Here is an 18,311-nt window from a genome sequence, read left to right on the forward strand (position 1 = left end):
CACGTCATTCCATAAAGAAATAGCCGCAAAGGGAGAAGTTATTTTTCAATAATTAGTGCGCGAGGCGGGTAGCAAAATGTTAGGGTTGGTTGCAAATCTGGTCACATTGTTGTTTCGTAAAAAAACTGGATCAATAAAATCAAACAGTAGGTGTGCACTTCGCAATTGAAAACGAAAAACGGCTATGCTATAAAAAATAACTTACGGACAGGTAGGATTTCATTGTCATGGAGTAGATCACTTGCACTGGAGTAAGGTGAGCTATTTGTGACAATGCGGATCGCTCGATTTTGTATGCTCTGAATGGGTGATAGAGAAAAGAATACTAGCGCCGTTAGGCGCCAGAGGGAGTGGGGTCCTCTGTGGAGGATCCAAGAGGAAAGGCCGACCCAGACACCCGTTCTCGTAAGGCGATGGAACCAACTGTGAGCGAGGCAGTGGGCGCAGCTTCGTCTTCTTCTTTACCCCACCTATCGCCCTCTGCCTGCGCCCATCTCATTTATTTACAACACACTCCCCCCCGGCCAGAAAGGCAAGGACTGGCTTTCAAGCTGAGCCTTCTAATGCAGCGCCTGAATATTGTCCCAGTGATCAGGCGAAAATAAATGATGTCGGACTGTTCACACGGGCGGCACTTTGAGCGATGATTCTCATCTGATGTTGCGTCCTCCAGTTGCTGTGATGTTCCGTGTGCATCAGGATGACGCGCTTCGCACCGTAGATCTTGGGGTAACCGCCGGGGTCGTAATGGAATCCGATCAGTTTGGGTGGCTTGATGCGATTCTTGATAACGAGCCCGTTCCAGAAGGTGCACTGCTTGGTCGGTGGGCAAGCGACTGTGGCTGTGACAAACAGAAGGAGTCTAGTATAACTCTTGGTGTCGGGCTGCCTGCCATCTCCGGTTCTCAAGCTGTGTAGTTGAACTGATGGTGATTTCGCGCTGTGCCGTATTCGACACCATCGGGGGAGGCGCCGGATTCGGAAGCGGGATGCCGGCCGGGGCAGGTATGTGCAGACACGCTGAAATATCCGGTGGCTAGCTGGGATGCGTTCGCGGTTATCCGCCACATGACCCAAGGCGTGGCTACTCATCTTCCTTCTGGTTGGTGGGCATCGATTCAATTCCTTCCTTCGCGACTCCAAACGGGCGGTTTTACGATCTTTAGGAGCGTCATCTAGGAGCATGATGAGGGTCGTGTCACCAGGCGACGATATCTTGGGCTGGAAAGGAATCCCTTTGTGCTTGCTCTCGCCAGAATCACTGAGCTCCTTGATTTGGTGCGTACGCGGATATGCCTCACGAAAAGGGGTGAGGGTGTGGCTGTCAGTTTTCGAAGGGGACGGCAGGAACGCGTCTGCCTCATCGTCACCGAGCGCCTCATTCCAGTCGCTCGAAAGCAGCGTGCTCTCACTGTCGGGGAAGACGGTGAGGCTGGTACTCTGAGGGCAGATCGGGACAGTCATTTGGCGCTGGGTGAGGTCCTCTGCTTCCAATGTGCACGGTTTCGTTACTGGAGACTCACTGTGAGTGGCGTTGACAGCAGAGTCACCAGGCGCCATCCAAATGGATGAACTTATGTTGGCTGCGTGTTCGTCGTGTATGGTGGGCTCGAGCTGCTGTTGGCGCGTCTCTGGCTGAACCATCGGAAGAGAGACAAAGTGGGTGTTTTGCGGTACGATGGGAACACCCATGCGCTCTCGATTGTCACTCCTCCAGGTGGTTCGGACGTAGCCACCGGCGGCTGAATTCACAGCGGCTTTGCCAACCGGGTGGAGCAGCACGCGCGTTTTACAGGAGCGCATTTTGTCGTCAAAATGCTGGGATACGGCAATGTCTTCCTTCAGCTTGTCGCCGGTCAGGTTTCCTTGAATTGCAGCGTCGAGGGCCCGTATCTCGCTCGGCGTGTCGTGGAAGTGGTAAATGTTGGCGGTCAGATCGGTCACATGCGGAGCCGGGTCCTGGAGAAGGGCGTCGATTGCCGTAATGAGCCCTGAGATTTTCTCTCGCAGGAGCCTGCGGCGTAGCTTCAGGCGTTCCAATGGAAGGGGTGGCGTAGAAAAACGAGGGTCGGCTTGGGCACGAGCCATGATGGGCAGCGGTCGAGGGCAAGGCCTCCCGGAACAAATAGCGCGAAGGTTCCAGGCCCCGCGAGCCTCGCAGCCGCTGCGCCGTCAAAGTCAGGTCCGCTCGTGCCTCGAATCCCGGGTTTCACGGCACCAGCGTATGGCGGATCAAGCAAGGAAAGCAGGACCCAGACGTCCGGTTCTCGTGGTGGTCACGGAACACTCAAGCTCGAGCACGCGAGCGCGGCCGATCTTCCTCTTCTTAGGGAGCCTACATAAGCCGCGCCTTCGTCGTTTAGGGTGGTGCCACTCTTTGACACAGCTCGTGCCGCCTCCCGCCGTCGGGCAGCGTTGCCAGCACACGTTGCCATAGCAACGGGGCCGATACGGCGCCATGTTGTTCCCCAGTCGGCTCACTGCCGCCGTGTGCGTAAGGCTGCGTCTTTGCCGCCCGTGACTCGCGGTGACTTTTGTTGACCACGGGAAGCTTTTCGTAACCATGCCAGCTCGGTGAACGTGTGGGGAGTTGTGTGAGCACCAAAAATGCCCGGCTGTTGCGTTCCGCAATGTACGAATCATTGCAGAAAAGGCACACGGATGTTCCGCTTCCCGGCCAGCCCGAACCGAAGAAAGCGCTGGCTTGTACAAGTGAAAAGGGACCGCTGGGAGCCCACTGCTGCTTCTCGTGTTTGCGCTGTGAGTATTGCACCTCGCTTCATGTTTTTCGCACGCGTACTTGCAGCTATATTCTATTATGTAAGTGCTATGCACCTGCAACGCTTTCACCGAGCGCCGTCGTGTCCTCAACGTCGCCGCAGCGCCGTTGCGCGCCGGTAGCGGAGGCCATGGCTGTTTTGATGGCTTCCAGCGACGGCTGCGCGTAGCCGAGCGGCAATTTAGCGTGCGAATGCAGCGTGTGCGCAAGTGGATGCTTTGCGTGGTTCGATTATGCCGGATTATGCATGCATGAAACGTGAATGTTCAAAACTAAGCCTGGTTATAAAACATCCTCGGAATCGGAAGGCCCGGACCGTTCACGCTTGCTACAAAAAAAAAAAAAAACGCGATTCTCGTCACTGCGACAAAAATTGGTCGAGACCAAGCGACAAAAGCGGTCACTGAGCGACTGCCAAATCTTCGAATGCGCTGCAATTCAGAGTTCGGCAATCGATTTTGAAGCTGCCGTGGGCTGGATATTCATCGGGTCGCCGAAAAAATTGGCTGGCGCCCCCGTAGGCTTTGTGAAATCTCCCCCTCTACCGTAGACTCGCCTCGTAGGTGTTGTGAAATCCCCCCTACCGTAGACGGGCAATTGTTCCCTGCGTTGCTTGTGCTGATATTCCGTGCGGGGGTGGAATATATGACTGATTCTTTCATGCAACACTGCCAAACGGCGTATGAGGGGTCACTAAAGTCTGCAAAGATTTCTGTGGCGAGCCGCCCCATAAAAATTCCCGTACTGCAATTAGAGGGCATAATCAATTTCCATTCCAAAAGATAAAAAACGCGCGAAAGCGATCATTCTGCCTCTCGAGCGAGTAATTCAAATGCATTATGTGGTTTTCAATTATTGTTTAGATTGACTTTTTTTGTTCTAGGCACATTTTGAAGATTCAAGTTTTGAGCAGCACCGACAAGATGGACTGAAAAAGCTGAGGCCGGATGCTGTCCCAACTCTCTTTCCCTATCGTGGTAAGAACATATCTGAACTCGTTATATAAAGCCGTAAAATGGACACAAATTTAATTTTCCTTTGAATTTGTGAATCTAGTTTGGGTCATTCAGAGAAAAGACAAACTCATCTAAATGCATTGCTTCAATTGCACTGCGGCATTTCGCTCTTATTTTTGTTTACTCAGAACATCTATAAGGAATAGTAATATGCTTTGTGTGGTGCAGACCATTCAAGAAAGTGCGTGATAACATTTTGCTTGTAATTTTTAGTCTGCAAAGCGAAAATAAGTATTGGAACTGTTTGCTGAGTGAGAATGCATAGGCAAGCATGTTATTGTAGTAATGTTTGTATGTTTAATTTTTTCCAGCTGCTCCAAAACACCGGAAGTCCCCGAAGAAGCGCACTTCTGCCATGAAACCTGCGAATTCGTCTAACACCAAGCGTGTTTGCACATCTGGAGACATTCCACAGCTGCCTACGGATCCTTGTGTGTTCAGTTTTTTTTCAACAGCTCCATTGGAAAAAAGTCACGAATGAGTGGTAACTTTTACATGCATTAGTCTGCTACGTAAAGTGCTTCTTGAAATTCGATGCCTTTATTAGCTCGGACACATTTACTTTGTGTGTTTTGTTGTATTTCCCATGTACGCCTGTTGTTCGAGAAGGGGGCATCTGCATGTCACGCAAGCAGTGCAATAAAAGAATTTTACGTGAAGTTTGTCTTCCTTTATGCGTGTAATGAAAGTACGCTTCAAGGCATGATGACGTGTATGTTCAGCCATAGATGTAATATTTTGTGTTGCCACCTCAACAATATTCTTTTTAGTTTGTGTAAACGTGTTAAATTACACATTGGGCACGTTAAGATGCCCAGTTTGGGCAGAACGATTCAAGCATAGGCTGGGGAGGTTCTATAGGCAACAGTGGTTTAGTCTGCGCGGGCCATTTTTATTGTATCGGAAACTTTACTACTACACCGATATTTTCTATGCTATAGCATTTGCGGGGTACCCTAATAACATGTAGTGCCTTGTATCTGCACAAAAATGCGTAATTTGAAAAGTCAACCTATTCAATTGAATAACAGTGCATAAAAAATAAAAGGGTAATAGTGCCAAAACAATTAAAAAATGATATAAAAGCCAAAAACTGAAAATGAAATTACCGTCTCTCTAATCGGGCGTCATCGTGCAATTACCTAAACAGAACCTTCCCGGGTTAAGAATGACGGCGAGGTAAGGCGACATAAAATCCCCGACCATTTCCACTAACGTGAAACCTGGGGAAAAGCGAAGCGTGCGGTGTACAAGTGTATCCTCGGCGCTTTGGCGTTTTTGCCACGGAGGTGAAACCGTTGGGGGTAGAAGGATACAGCTTTGAAGCGCAGCGCGTTCTAGCGCGAGGCATTGGAAAACGAGTGACCTGGTGTGTTTTCCTAGTACGCGTTACGCTTTACCCTAAGGCGTAAACAAGGGTCCCGGTGTTTTAGTGCCATGACTACATCGACGACGACATGAGACGGCCACAGCCCGAGCCATTAAGGGGCTTCGCCCCTAAAAGAGACGTGTTCCTTCAATGCCACCAAGGAAATGAAACGTTCGTGCAACAAGCGTCGGAAGAATGCTTATGTATTAGCAGATAATTCTGAGATATATTTCGTGCTTGCCACCGAACTGACCTGCGAAAAATAATTGCACCGTAGCACGATTCTGCATGTGAAAAACAAGATACACCGGCTATGCGCCACATCGAGCTCCACTCACAAAAAATCGCGTATTCGCGCGCTTCTACGTACAGCTAGGGCCTCCAAAGGAGGCATTGGCAAGCCTTTACCAAGGACGTGAATGCCGCATTAAACGAATGATCCCACGATCTCAACTGTTCCCAGCAGCAGGAAGTTTTTGGAAAGCTGCTTGGCGATAACCACGCACTATCGTTTCGAAGCAGGTCGTTCTAGAGATAGCCCATTCCGCGCCTCCATAGGCGCGGCGCATGCCGGCTCCCTGGGTCGGGCGGGCACTGGGGGAACCAATATGGCGGCCCGTCAAGTTTGGCGGCCGCCGCAGCCACCGTTAGGAAACCTTGGACTCTGCTGTCGCCACCCTAAACGACGAAGGCGCGGCTTATGTAGGCTCCCTACCTCTTCTGATCGTGCCGCGCCCCCTGCCTTCGCTTGTCTCAACCACCCATTTCACCTTTATTTTCTACATCCTCTTCACGGACTCCATATGCTGCTCGGGCCTCCAGGCCCGATCAGTAGGATCTGGTCCTCCAGGGCGGGGCTGCGCAGCGAATTCTCCCATCGTTCAAGTGAGGCGTTGTTGGTCGGGGGGAGGGGAGGGGAGGGGGGACGGCGTGGGAAAAGTCGCACTCTTCAATTACGTGGCGCAGCGTGCCGAGTCGTTTGCAGAAAGGACACTCCTTGTCGTATCGCGCGGGGTAAATTTTGTTTTGAAGTACAGGGTGTGGAAAGGACCCGGCTTGAATTTGCCGATAGATGCATTGCTCTTGTCGAGCGAGGGAGTGGCGAGGTGGGGGGAAACGTGCCCTACCCTCCCTGTAGTGGCGGAGTATTTCGCGGTACTAGATGGTGATAGATGACAGTCAGGGCTGGAATGAAGCTGAGTGATTTACCAAAGGCTAATTCTTTCAAACACAGGAACTCGTGTTTTGTCTTCGTGGCCTCGTTAAGAACAATCAGTTGTTGAAGCCATCGGGTCTTTCCCAACCACACGAGGGGCGCAGAGCACCCACCTTGTGAGTGGTGTGTCATTCGGGCACGATAAGGGGGGTTACTTTTGCGATGAAAATTTCTGCCGAGGAACTCCTGTTGTAAGCAGCGCCCCTGGAGGCCGTTGCTTACCAGTTCGTTTCAGAAGTTTTGTTTGTTAAATTAATCCGTACTTTTTTGCCTTAGATAGTCTTATTTCTTTATTTCATGATTTCAATTTTTATAAAACCCGTCAAATAACTGTTTAGTTTGATTTAAAAACTTATAGGTGGTGCTGGCTGCAGCAGGAGTTCTCTGGGGAACGTTTGCGCTCGATACAATTTTTTCATCGCAAACGGGACCCGCGCTCTCCATTGGTTCCCTCCCCGCACGGCACAACTTATCTTCTAGTACACTGTAACCCAACGTTATTAGATCCTAAGATCTAGGAACGTTGCTGTAACCCACCCGTCATGGAGGTGAATCCCACCAGGAGCGACAGCTTGCGGTCGCACGCGAAGTACCGGAGGAAGAAGGCGTCCGCGTCGTCGTCGACCAGCTTTCCCCGAGACCACAGGCGGCTGTCGCGGTGGCCTCCCGGACGGGTGGCGCCCGACACCGCGTTCACCTTCCGCCCCGACCAGACGCCCAGGAACGTCAGCACTGCGTAGTACACGACGAGGAACAGCACTGCGAACGTGTTCAGGACCATGACTGCTGCTCTCGACTGCCCTTCTCCTCTGCTCGCGGAGGGCGTGCGCTTACACCGCGTGGAACCGCGAGCTCTGACCTTGACAGTAACGATGATAATATGCGCACCATACTGTTAGATTGAAGCTGCAATCGCATGTACCCGCGAAAAACGTCACCATCCCATCCTAAATAGAGCTGACAGAAGCGCGGAAGCTTTCTCCCATCGAGTGCGTCAAAAGAGCGTAAAAACTGTGCCTAGAAGTGCGTCCAGCCTTCGCTAAAAGTGCGCCTAAGTCAACCGTCAAACCTTCGAAGTCCAGACGAAGAACGAACCAGTGCGGCGATTCTTCGCGCACTAAGTAAACGCGTCTACCAAAGATCTAAATCTGTACTGATGCGTGGTTTATAAGATAAAGGTATTGCTACGGGAAGCAGAAGTGGACACGGGCACGTAGAAGCTCCAGGAGACCCACGATGACGACGATGAAGTACTGGGTGGCACGTACACAGCCTCTTCTCGTTATAAGCAGACGCGTGGAGTCCCCCAGGGGTCTGTCATCTCCCCAGTTTTATTTAATGTGCTCTTGAGCTCCATACCTAGTCAACCTGATGTTGATGTACAAACATACGTTTATGCAGATGACATTGCCTTTTTCTCTTCGCAGGATATTCATTCCCTGTTTTATTCCCTTCAGTCGTATCTGAACGCTCTGGAATTATGGCTGGACACTGAAATTTTTAATTAGTGTGCCATTCTCGTGTTCCCCCTTACAGACCCAATATCTATTTCGTTATCCTATCGTCAACAATCCATTCGGCAGGTTGATTCACTAAAATACCTTGGAGTCATATATGGCAGTAAATTGAATTGAGCTCGTCGACTCGGAGACTCCAAAGCCTTCGTCATTACATGTCGAGGCAAGCGAGTACCGTACTACGTCTATGTCAATCAAGCCCTCCTCCGATGCTACCCCTATCGCCGCACGGTCGCCTTTTGCATGCACCCTCTGTCATTAAACGGGCCACCGAGCGGACGTTTGCCCCTCGCCTCCCGCCACGCCCAAGTGCAAGGCATGCGGCGCCTCTCTCAACGAGCCTCAGCACATCTGCACACCGCGGTGTGGGCTTTGTAAAGGCCCACACACAACCGCATCTAAAGAATGCCCCAAACGGTACTTGCCCACCGTATACAAGGCCAAGAAAACTGCAAACAAGTCCACACGAACGAGTCCTGCCGGTCGCACTCCCCCTCTCCTGGCTCGCGGCGCAACCTGGGACCTCATCGTTCGAGCTCAAGACCGAGCTGAGACAAGGTTCACGGGCCACAACACGGGCGTTCAGCAACCAGGGAGCGTTCAACCACCAAGGAACGCCCGCCCAGCCAGGCACGCAATCGAGGTATACGACGCCAGTGACGCAGCGCAAGCCACCCAGGGACCAACGCTCGACAAGCCGCTCAGTCAACACGGGCACCGGGCACAAAGAACCACGCCAGGAAGACTCTCCCAAGGTGAGCTGGGCAGGGACAGCGTCCTCCAGAGCGTAGGATAAATATGGCGCAATCATAACATAACTGCAAGCTGAAAACGCGGCTTTAAGACAGGAGCTCGCAGAACTGCGGGCCTCGTTAACAAAAATAACAGCCAACTCCCCTTCACCTCCCCCGCAACAACTTTCCCCCGCTATCAAGCGCCCCGCACTTCCCTCCCACCAGGCGGTGGTGCAACCCCCCTTCTTCCCACAACCCTCCCCCCACGTTGGGGTTGGATAACGCCAGCATACCCCACGCCATTTATCACTCGAGGCGAGGTTATGGGTATACGTTCTTTCCTGCAGCAGCTGACCTCCTCGCAACAAACGATTACGGAGCAACTCAATCAGAGCATGCAAGCCCTCAAAGATATGCATGCCAATTTCGAGGAACGACTCGCGAAAATTGAAGCATTTCCCTCAGAGTGCACTCGCGTCACTAACTCCCTTCCTTCTCCACCCAAAGATGCCATGGAAGAAGATGAGTCCTCCTAATAAGGATAGACGGAACCGCGGCGAAACAGTAGTTTGGCAGTGGAACTGCCGCGGTTTCCGCGAAAACGCGCAGAACTTATCCAGTATATAACAATTCGAGAGAGAGAGAGAGAGAGAGAGAGAGAGAGAGAGAGAGAGAGAGAGAGAGAGAAACATTTATTGTAGTATGAGCAGGAGGATGTTCTTAGGGCCTCCACCCAGTGAGAGGCATCCTTCTTCCAAGATGCCTTAGAGCTGGCTGGCCGTCCGTGCCCGTTCCACCAGTCGGCGCTGGTCCGAGAGCTCGGAGGTGGTGAGCTGCTCCACCCACTGCTCATAAGTAGGGTTGTGATTTGGGGTTAGAGTGGGGGTCCGTTGTCGTGCACTTCCATACCACGTGGTATAGGGTGCCAGCAACAGGGCAGAAGTTACAGGTGGCAGGGTATTGGGTGGGGTACATAGCGTTTAGTAGGGTGTTATGGGGATACTAATTGGTTTGTAGGCGCCGAAAAGTGGTTTCTTCGTCGCGTGTAATTGTGGATGAGGTGGCGAGAAGCGACGGCGGTTGTTTTTGTAGTGGGATAACATTGTATGTGTGCAGTGGGGCTGGCTTTGAGGCAGGTCGGTCGTTGTTTTCTCCCTCTGAGGTAACGGCCCGGTGTGTATGAGCACGGGCAGCGGCGTGTGCCGCCTCGTTTCCTTCGAGAGACTGGTGGCTGGGTGACCAGATGATATTAATTTCCGGTAGTCTTTTCACTTGACGAAGAAGGTACAGAGCGGGTTGAGAGATGCGGCCAATTAGAAATTTTCTGCAGGCTGTCTGTGAATCGGTTATAACTGTAAGAAATTCCTCGCCTGTTGTTGCAGCAAGGGCGATGACACACTCCTCAGCAGTCTCGATGGAAGTGGTGAGAACGGTCGCTGCTGCCAGTTCTGTGCCTTGCGTGTTAACGACACAGGCTGCATGCGCTTTCTGATGAGGGTAGGGCGATGCAGCTGTGTATCGAGTGCATGGTAAATGGTGATTTTCCTTATGAATTAATCGAGCTCGTGCCGTGCGCCGTTGTTTGTTGAAAACCAGGTGCATATTTCAGGGAAGGGAGGATCGCGGGAGGAGCGGACCTTGGCGGAACAGGACTCCCTGTAAAGGTGTGGTTTTAGGGGGCGCAGTGTCTTTCTGGGGAACCGCGGCCGGGTGCAAGAACCCCGGTGGCTACGCGGATGTTTTGCCGAATGTCTGCTGGGATTCGAATCTTCTCATCTTGTCGTGGTGGGACGTTTTAGTGTAGACGGAGAAGTGTTGCTGTTCCCGTGGGTGTAATCTATAGTCGGCGTATCTGAGAAGCGTGGTGGGCCTCTTGTATTTCTTACCAGGTGTTGTGGACCCCTAGCTGCAAAAGTTTCTTGGTTGCCGTGCTGATTGGGAGCCCCATAGCGGTCTTGTAGGCCTGGCGTATGGTGGCGTCGAGTTTCCGTATTTCTTGTGGTCTGAGGGCCAGGTATGGCGTGTCATATGCTATCCTGCTGATGAGAATGGCTTGGACCATGCGTAGGGTGTCGTGTCCGCGAAGTCCGAAGCGACGATTGGAGACGCGGCGGATGATGTGCATGAGGTGGTTGAGTGAGCGCTGTAAGTGTGGTGTGGCTTGCAAGCCAGATCCGTCTCTAGCTATTATGAGGCCCAATATCCGAAGGTGGGGGACATTAGGGACAGGGGGATTATTTATATGTAATTCTGGTTATGGTATTCTGTGTGTGGCCTTGCGGATAGTTCTCTTGCTGAGCGCAAGTAAACCGGACTTTTCAGGGGCGCACTCTAGTCCTCTGGATTGGAGATATCGTCAATTACTATTTGCAGTGCCTCTTCCTGATCTTCGATTGATTCAGTGGGTGTCCATAGCGTGAGGTCGTCCGCGTAGAAAGCGTGTCGGAGATGTGTAATATCTTGGAGCAAAAGTGGGAGGTCCTTCATGGCAAGGTTAAAGAGCAGGGGTAAAATAACCGAGCCTTGAGGTGTTCCTTTGGGAATTGCTGGGAAAGGGTCAGACCGCAGATAGCCGATGCGCATAGTAGTGGCGGTTCGGTTGGTAAGGAATGCCGCGACGTAGTTGTAAAGTCTGGACCCGCAGTAGGCAGTAGCTAGCCCTTGTAGGATGGCTTGGTGTGTGACATTGTCAAATGCCCCTTTTATATCAAGTGCGACAATGGAATATTTGTGGTTGTTTGAGAGTTTCATTAGTATGTCTTCGTTAAGCTGTAGCAGGATGTCTTGGGTGGAGAGATGGGACCGAAATCCATACATGGTGGTTGGAAAGATTGTCCTCTATGTAATGGGCGAGACGATTGTGAACCATATGCTCGAGAAGTTTGCCCCTCGCACGATGTGAGAGAAATCAGACGGAGGTTTTTGAGTGTGAGGGGTTTTCCGGGCTTGGGGATTAGCGTGATATCGGCATGCTTCCACTGTGGCGGGAGAGTTCCTTTCATTTAGTCTTCATTCATATATGTGAGCAGATTTTCGAGGGCGATGGGGTCCAGATTGCGCAGAAGTTTGTTGGGGATCTTATCCTGTCCAGGAGTGGTGTTCCTTGTTAGGCCGTGTATCGCGGCTTCAATTTCCTGAATTGTGGAAGGCGTATCCAGTTCTGTGTTCGGTTGACCAGTGTACTGCAGTGACGGCTGTGCCTGTGTCGTGGGCTGAGCTTCGAATGATTTCTGCAGCTCTTTCAGCAGGCCTTCATCTGTTCCGGGGTGGTTATGCATTAATCTTTATCGTTATCGCCTTACAAGAAACCAACTCATACGCTTTGCTACCCGGAAATATCACCTTTCATGCGAATGGCACGCGAGTGTTACACACCCTGGTACCCAGGTCAGTCACCGCTATACAGCACCCCCTACCCCTCGCAGGAGCCCCAGGCATACTCCTAGAACTACTGGCCGCCAAGGGCTCAAAGAACTCCTTACCCATCTTCCATCTCAACGTATACTGCAGAGCCAAATGTTCCCCGCAGGCCCTAAATGATACGCTAGAAGTGGCTCGAAAGAAAGCAGGCGGGCATCAGCTTATCGTCAGTGGAGACTTCAACGCGGCGGGTTGCGCTTACGCTAATTCAAGGGGCAAGTATACCTCGCACGGGCACTAGCACCTGCCCTGATACAACGCCAGACCTTTCCCTGAGCAACCAGCAGGTGACGTGCGTGTGGCAAAACAAGCAAGAGGCACTGGGCAGTGATCATTTTATTATTGAAAATGTCATTTCAGGCCGTGAGCTGGTCCGCACAGTGGGACGTGCCTCCTTAACAGACTGGGTTGGTTTTTGGAAAATGAGGTCATCACGGCATACAGATGACATCCCAGATCCGATGGAGGAAGACCAATATTCCGCGTGGATAACCCAACTTATTCAGGACCAGGGCGCTTGTACTACTAAGTTACATACGAATACCGACAATCCCTGCGTAGACACACACCTTCTACACATATGGGAAGATAGACGCAGCCTGCAAAAGCGCTGAAAAAGGCAACGACACAATAGAAAATTCCGCAAGAGCATTGCGCAGCTCACTGAAAAGGCGGCAAAATACGCACGTGAACTTTGCCGCGAGAGTTGGCTCTCCCTTTGTGACGCCATGGGTAATCATGTGAGCACGTCAAAAACATGGAAAATTCTTCGTTGTCTCCTGATCACCTCATTCCCAAACCGAACAAGCCCCCCTCCACTGACAACCTCCGACCTATCTCGTTAACATCCTGTGTCGGTAAACTCATGGAGCATATCGTCCTCGCTCGCCTCCAGCGTCACATAGACGATCGGGATCTCATGCCGGCCTCTATGTTTGGCTTCAGACCTCACCTCGCCACCCAGGACATCCTCCTCAATATCAAAGAACAGGTCATGACTCCAGCCACCCGACACTCCCCCACAGCGATGCTGGCATTACTTCAAGGGGGCATTTGACAATGTGTCTCACTCAGTCATTTTGGCCCACCGAGAGCTGCATTGCAGGCGCGTAGCCAGGAATTTTTTTCGGGGGGGGGGGGGGGGGGCGCGGTCGACCAAAAGATGGGATGGTGAAATATGTAGGCAAGGCTTCTTGCGCGTTGTTTTTCAAACGAAGCTTGAAATAACCGACTTTAACATGCGATTTGTGTATGCTGAACACTAACAGTGAAGCCCACCTTAAGGAGTTTTGATGATGATGATGATGATGATGATGATGGTGGTGGTGGTGGTGGTGGTGGTGGTGGTGGACTAAATTCCCGTTCGCTGGTCTATGGGTAGGCCACCGGTGATTCGTTCGTCCGTAGAGCAGGCGGTTATGCGGGCACGCGTTCGTGAGCGTGATCATGAGTGTGCTCGTGAGTGTCGCGCGGTCCCCGAAGTTCGTCAGGTGGAAGTGGAGGTCAACACTGGGTGTCTACTATCAAGATTCGCGTGTTTTAGATTTTCATTTAGGAAAGGGACTAATAAGTTTTCTTATCAGCTATGAAGTACAGCCGAGCACGATTTGAAGGTCATCGTGCCACGATCGAGCGGCCACGCGTGCCACCGTCGATTTCGTTTCAGAACCATGAAAATCAAGGTTTCGCACTCTTCTCTCCCTTGTTGGCTGTTCCATGCTACAACAATGGCCCACACGACTGACTTGCCACCCTTTGGGTTTCAAGCTTTACATTCGTTGTTATCAAGCACAGACTTGGTTGCCTTTTATCTACGCCGACGATAACGGAACTGACATGGAAGATTTGCTAAAGCTGGTGGTGTTCGGTCAGCTTCACTTGAAAGAGTAGCTTTCCCGCGATAACCTTCGAATCGCAGTGGACTGTACGTGCGGCACATTCGTATATTATGGCTGTGAAGCTAGTAAACGTGTGTCCGAAGTTCGTCCTTAAGTGAGGGCCTTTTTGTTTATAGTAAACCTACGCTTAGCGGAACACCTTATTGCACTGCTGTTGAATGTTGAGCTTGATGCACGTTTCTTAAATTTCATTCTGTTTCTATCCGTTAAATCGAACAGACATGGCTTCAGTGAAATTCCGGTTAGGCAAACACAGAATGCTGATTCTAACCACGAGGAAAATAAAGAAAACAATGGAATAGTGCCAAAAAGACAAAGCTCCGCAATAAAGAGAATTGTACAGTTTTATTGATGTGGAGGAAATACAAAATGGGCAGAGCAATGTTTTTCATACAGCAGAAGTTATGGGACTGCAATAGTCAATGGAATGCGATGTCGGTAGAAAAATAAACATATCAAAGATTGATAGTTGACTGAACAAAATACAGTGACATGCGCTGTCATGTGATTATACTTTGTACCAGTGTAAAGACAAGGAATGACACGCTAAAGTCCAGACCACATGTATACCTATATGAGGCTTTTCCTGCTGTTCCGCCATTTCCCGACCGTGCTGTTCCGCCAGCGAAGCAGCGGGACTGCCTTGATCGGCTCGCGGCAGGTTCCCGGCGCTGCTCGGTGTATCCGTAGCGCAATGCACCCACCCGGGCTGCCTATGTTGACATGTACAGCATATGGAGCGGGCACAGGGATCAGACGTTTACGTAGCCCTTATTTTCAGCTTTATATGAGCAAGAATGTTCTTAAAACTGCAGGTTCCGCGCCTGCAGGCGACTTCAGGTGGTTCTTCGGGCTACTTAAACCGCACCCCAGCCTGGCACGAAACATTTCGGGGGGGGGGCATGGGCCCGGTGTGCCCCCTTCCCCTGGCTACGCCCCTGCTGCATTGCGGGGAACGCACGTATGCATACGTGCGAAACTACCCGGTAAAGATCGAAGGAGCTGTTATTCCATGTGTCACGCATCATAAATTTCTCGGCGTGACAATTGATAGAGATCTGCCATGGTCAAAACATGTCTCATCACTAAGAAGGAAATTACAAAGTTTCACCCACGTCCTTCAACATATGGCAGGGAAATCATGGGCCCCATCGGTTTCATCGCTGTTGAGCCTTTACCAGGCGCTCTTTATTGGCTATTTGCAATACAGTGCCCCTATATTGTGCAACCTTCGGCGATCGTCATTACGCGTGCTTCAAAGTGCACAGGCACAAGCCCTACGAATCTGTCTGGGTTGCCTCGATGCACATCAACACGTGGAACGATCGCAGAAGCGCGAGTCTGCCCAATTCAAGTCTACCTCGCGCGAGAACCTCTTCGTGTGCACCTCCGACATGTGACAAGACATGTGTGCCATCCACTGTCGAGTGTTTTCAGGGACCGGCCGAATTCAAACTACTCCCGAAATATTTCGGCGCAGCAACATTTGATTCCCTTCAGATTTGCAGTCGCCAAAATATCCGAAGTGCCTCTATGGGTTGTACCTGATCTACAGGTGCGGTTGTCGATTCCTGGAATCGTAAAGAAATCCCACATGGCGTCTTCGGTCCTAAGACAACTTTCACTATTTTACATCAGTGAAATGACGGAGAGGCGTCGCATGTTTTTGTTGACGGCTCGGTCACGGCGTCTTCGTCGGCAGTGGCAGTGGTTATGCCTGGGAAGGACCTGACCTAACGTTTCAAGATTGCTTACAGGACGTCGTCTACCGCAGCAGAACTGGTCGGTTTACGCGAAGCGCTCCGCATCATTTCTTGTGAAAGGCCACAGCAGTGGATTATCTTTTGCGACTGCAAACCAGCGCTGCAGGTACTAAGGTACCCAATGAAGCGAGGCGCTTACGATCAGCTGACCACTGATGTCGCTATCCTGTTTAAAGAGTTGAATGAAAAGGGCCACACGGTGGTGTTTCAGTGGATACCAAGTCACTGTGGCATCGCTGGAAATGAGTTGGCGGATGCAGAAGCACAGCAGGCACACCACAATGGAAATTTCCTGTCTATACCGATTACAAGGCAGGATGCTAACGCGATACTCTAAGACAACTACTGTTCATCCAGGAGGCAATAATGTTCACATATATACGGAGCACGTAAACAAGCTGCAGCCTTGCATTCGTCCGACCCGCAGAATCGACATGAACGCCTTCACAAGCTCGATATAGAGCGGAAGTTCTGGGTCAGTCATGCTCCTCGTCTTCGCCGAAGTCAAGAGACATTGCTACACAGGCTGCGTCTTGGAGTAGCATTGACTCGGAAGTATCTTCACACAATCGGACGAGAGGACAGCCCAGACTGCCATCTGTGAGGTTGTCCTGAGACTATCGAACATTTGCTTTGTGCTTGTCCAAAGTACTCCAGTGAGCGAATGAACCTTGAGACAGCTTTACTACGCTTGGACACTCGCCCTCTGTCCGAACAAAAGATTTTGGGCACGTGGGCTGACAACAGGAAGCAAAGCCTAGCCGTTAAAGCCCTGCTTACATTTCTTGGTGACTCCTCTTTGGATTCTCGCCTTTAGGTTGCGACAAAATCGAACAGACTGCGAAATAATGTCAGCAGTTTCTTTTTTTTTCATGAATGATAGCCATGTGCTGAAAAGTGAACTGTAGTCATCTGATTCAGCGCCCCGTTGTACGTGAGATGTTTATTGGTTTTACTGCTTGTACATAGGTCATTCGTCGCTTTCATTGTCATTTCCCATACCTTCCATATTCATTCCTTTCTCTTTCTGTCCCCAGTACCCTCCCCCCAGAGGGAAGTAGCAGGCCCAAGATCAATTTCTGAGGCCGACCTCTTCTCCTTTTCAGTAAACATTTACTGTCTCTCTCACACACACAAACAGCCAAGCGGTGACCCACGTCGGTGAAGCAAAGTCCCACCCCATCAACCTGGTGACCAGAGGCACTCCACAAGGAGCAGTACTCTCGCCAATGCTCTTTAATATCGCCCTAATCAAACTGCCGCAACGCCTTGCGGCTCTTCCAAGAATTAAGCATGGCATCTATGCCGACGATGTGACAGTCTGGACAAGCACAGGCTCATGGGGGGACATGGAAGCTCGCCTTCAAGAAGGCGCCAATGTGGTCACTCAGTACGCCAAATACTGCGGACTCTCTTGCGCCCCGCAAAAGTCAGAACTTTTCGTGGTTCAACCAGGGAGACCCAAATGGGACCCACCCCCACCGGTCGCAGTACACCTAGAGGGCCGCACTATTCGCCCCACACCTGAAATCAAGATCCTTGGAATGATCAATCTTCCAGCACGACAAACGAAACTCCACTCTCGTAACTCACCTAAAACACACTACGGACCAGGTGTCTCATATGCTGCGCAAGATCATCACGAAGAGGCGCGGCTTTGGGGAGCATTCGGCGCTATGTCTCGTGCAGGCCTTCATAATCTCCCGCATCACTTACGCAGTCCCATATGCTCTGCTCAACAAGCACGAAGAAGAATGCGTGAATACAATAATCCGAAGATCATACAAGCGCGCACTATGCATCTGGATCTCAGGTTATCAACACAAGCGGTTGGCTATGATTGCTCAAGGAGTGATTCGTACGGTACAAGCATATCTCTCGTCGGTGGGGCTAACAGTCTCCGCGGAAAAGTCTTGCTTTATTTTGTTTCCCGGAAAGAAACGGAAAGCGACGCGCCTCAAGTTAACTTTAGGTGGCTTGCCAATCCAGCAAGCTACTCGTGTGAAGTTTCTCGGCGTCACCATCGACTATAAATTATTCTGGAGGCAGGCCGTGGATTCTCTTGTCACGTCCATGGTTCCCCGCTTAAATGTGCTTCGACGAATTGCTGGATCTAACTGGGGGAGTCACCCATTTTCTATGCTTAGGCTCCACTCGGCGCTCATCTTGAATCGGGTTCTTTATCAACTATTTGTTTTGTCTCCCTCATATGCTCGTCTGGAAGCGCTGCACCGACAGGGCGTTAAGATATCCCTAGGAGTTCCCCAGGCGGCGGCAAACAAAAAAGTCCTGCAAGAGTCCCATTTTCCACCTCTTCGTTTGATGGCGTCTCAGCGGTTGCTCTTGCAGCTTGTCCGGCTGGGAGAGTCCGCAGCCGGAAAGGCCTTGCTCAGGCGTCTCCGCCTAAGGGCGGAATCTCGCATATACGCGGCCTACCTGCAACGGCGGAAGAACCAACATCGCTTGGAGCCACCGTGGTCATTCGAGAGTTTGGAGTGTCAGCTCACCATCCCGGGCATCCGCTCGAAGAGATATACACAAGTGGCGGAAGCGAGAATGTTAGCACTTGAGCACTTGGACCGGTCGTACAGAGATTGTG

At 51.1% G+C, this 18,311-nt stretch overlaps 1 protein-coding gene and 1 long non-coding RNA gene across 2 annotated transcripts in view; one reads left to right on the forward strand and one right to left on the reverse strand.

Moving 5' to 3' along the window:
* LOC144137568 (high-affinity choline transporter 1-like) overlaps nt 1–1,644 on the reverse strand; it is a 57,634-nt gene extending 55,990 nt beyond the window's left edge. Inside the window, exons 1-2 of the mRNA XM_077669493.1 lie at nt 1,158–1,644; nt 717–842 (exon numbers count right to left, since the gene is read on the reverse strand). Of these exons, the coding sequence (XP_077525619.1) occupies nt 717–842; nt 1,158–1,644 (613 nt within the window). The remainder of the gene's footprint in view (nt 1–716; nt 843–1,157) is intronic.
* Nucleotides 1,645–2,374: 730 nt separating this feature from the next.
* Nucleotides 2,375–4,454, forward strand: LOC144137569 (uncharacterized). The gene is made up of 3 exons (XR_013315688.1): nt 2,375–2,760; nt 3,663–3,756; nt 4,107–4,454. It is a non-coding gene; the product is annotated as an uncharacterized LOC144137569 (long non-coding RNA).
* The last annotated feature ends 13,857 nt before the right edge of the window (nt 4,455–18,311 follow it).

This window comes from Haemaphysalis longicornis, unplaced genomic scaffold (assembly GCF_048455015.1).
Source record: "Haemaphysalis longicornis isolate Haplotype H1 unplaced genomic scaffold, Haemaphysalis longicornis Haplotype H1 scaffold_402, whole genome shotgun sequence".
NCBI classification, from domain to species: Eukaryota; Metazoa; Arthropoda; class Arachnida; order Ixodida; family Ixodidae; genus Haemaphysalis; species Haemaphysalis longicornis.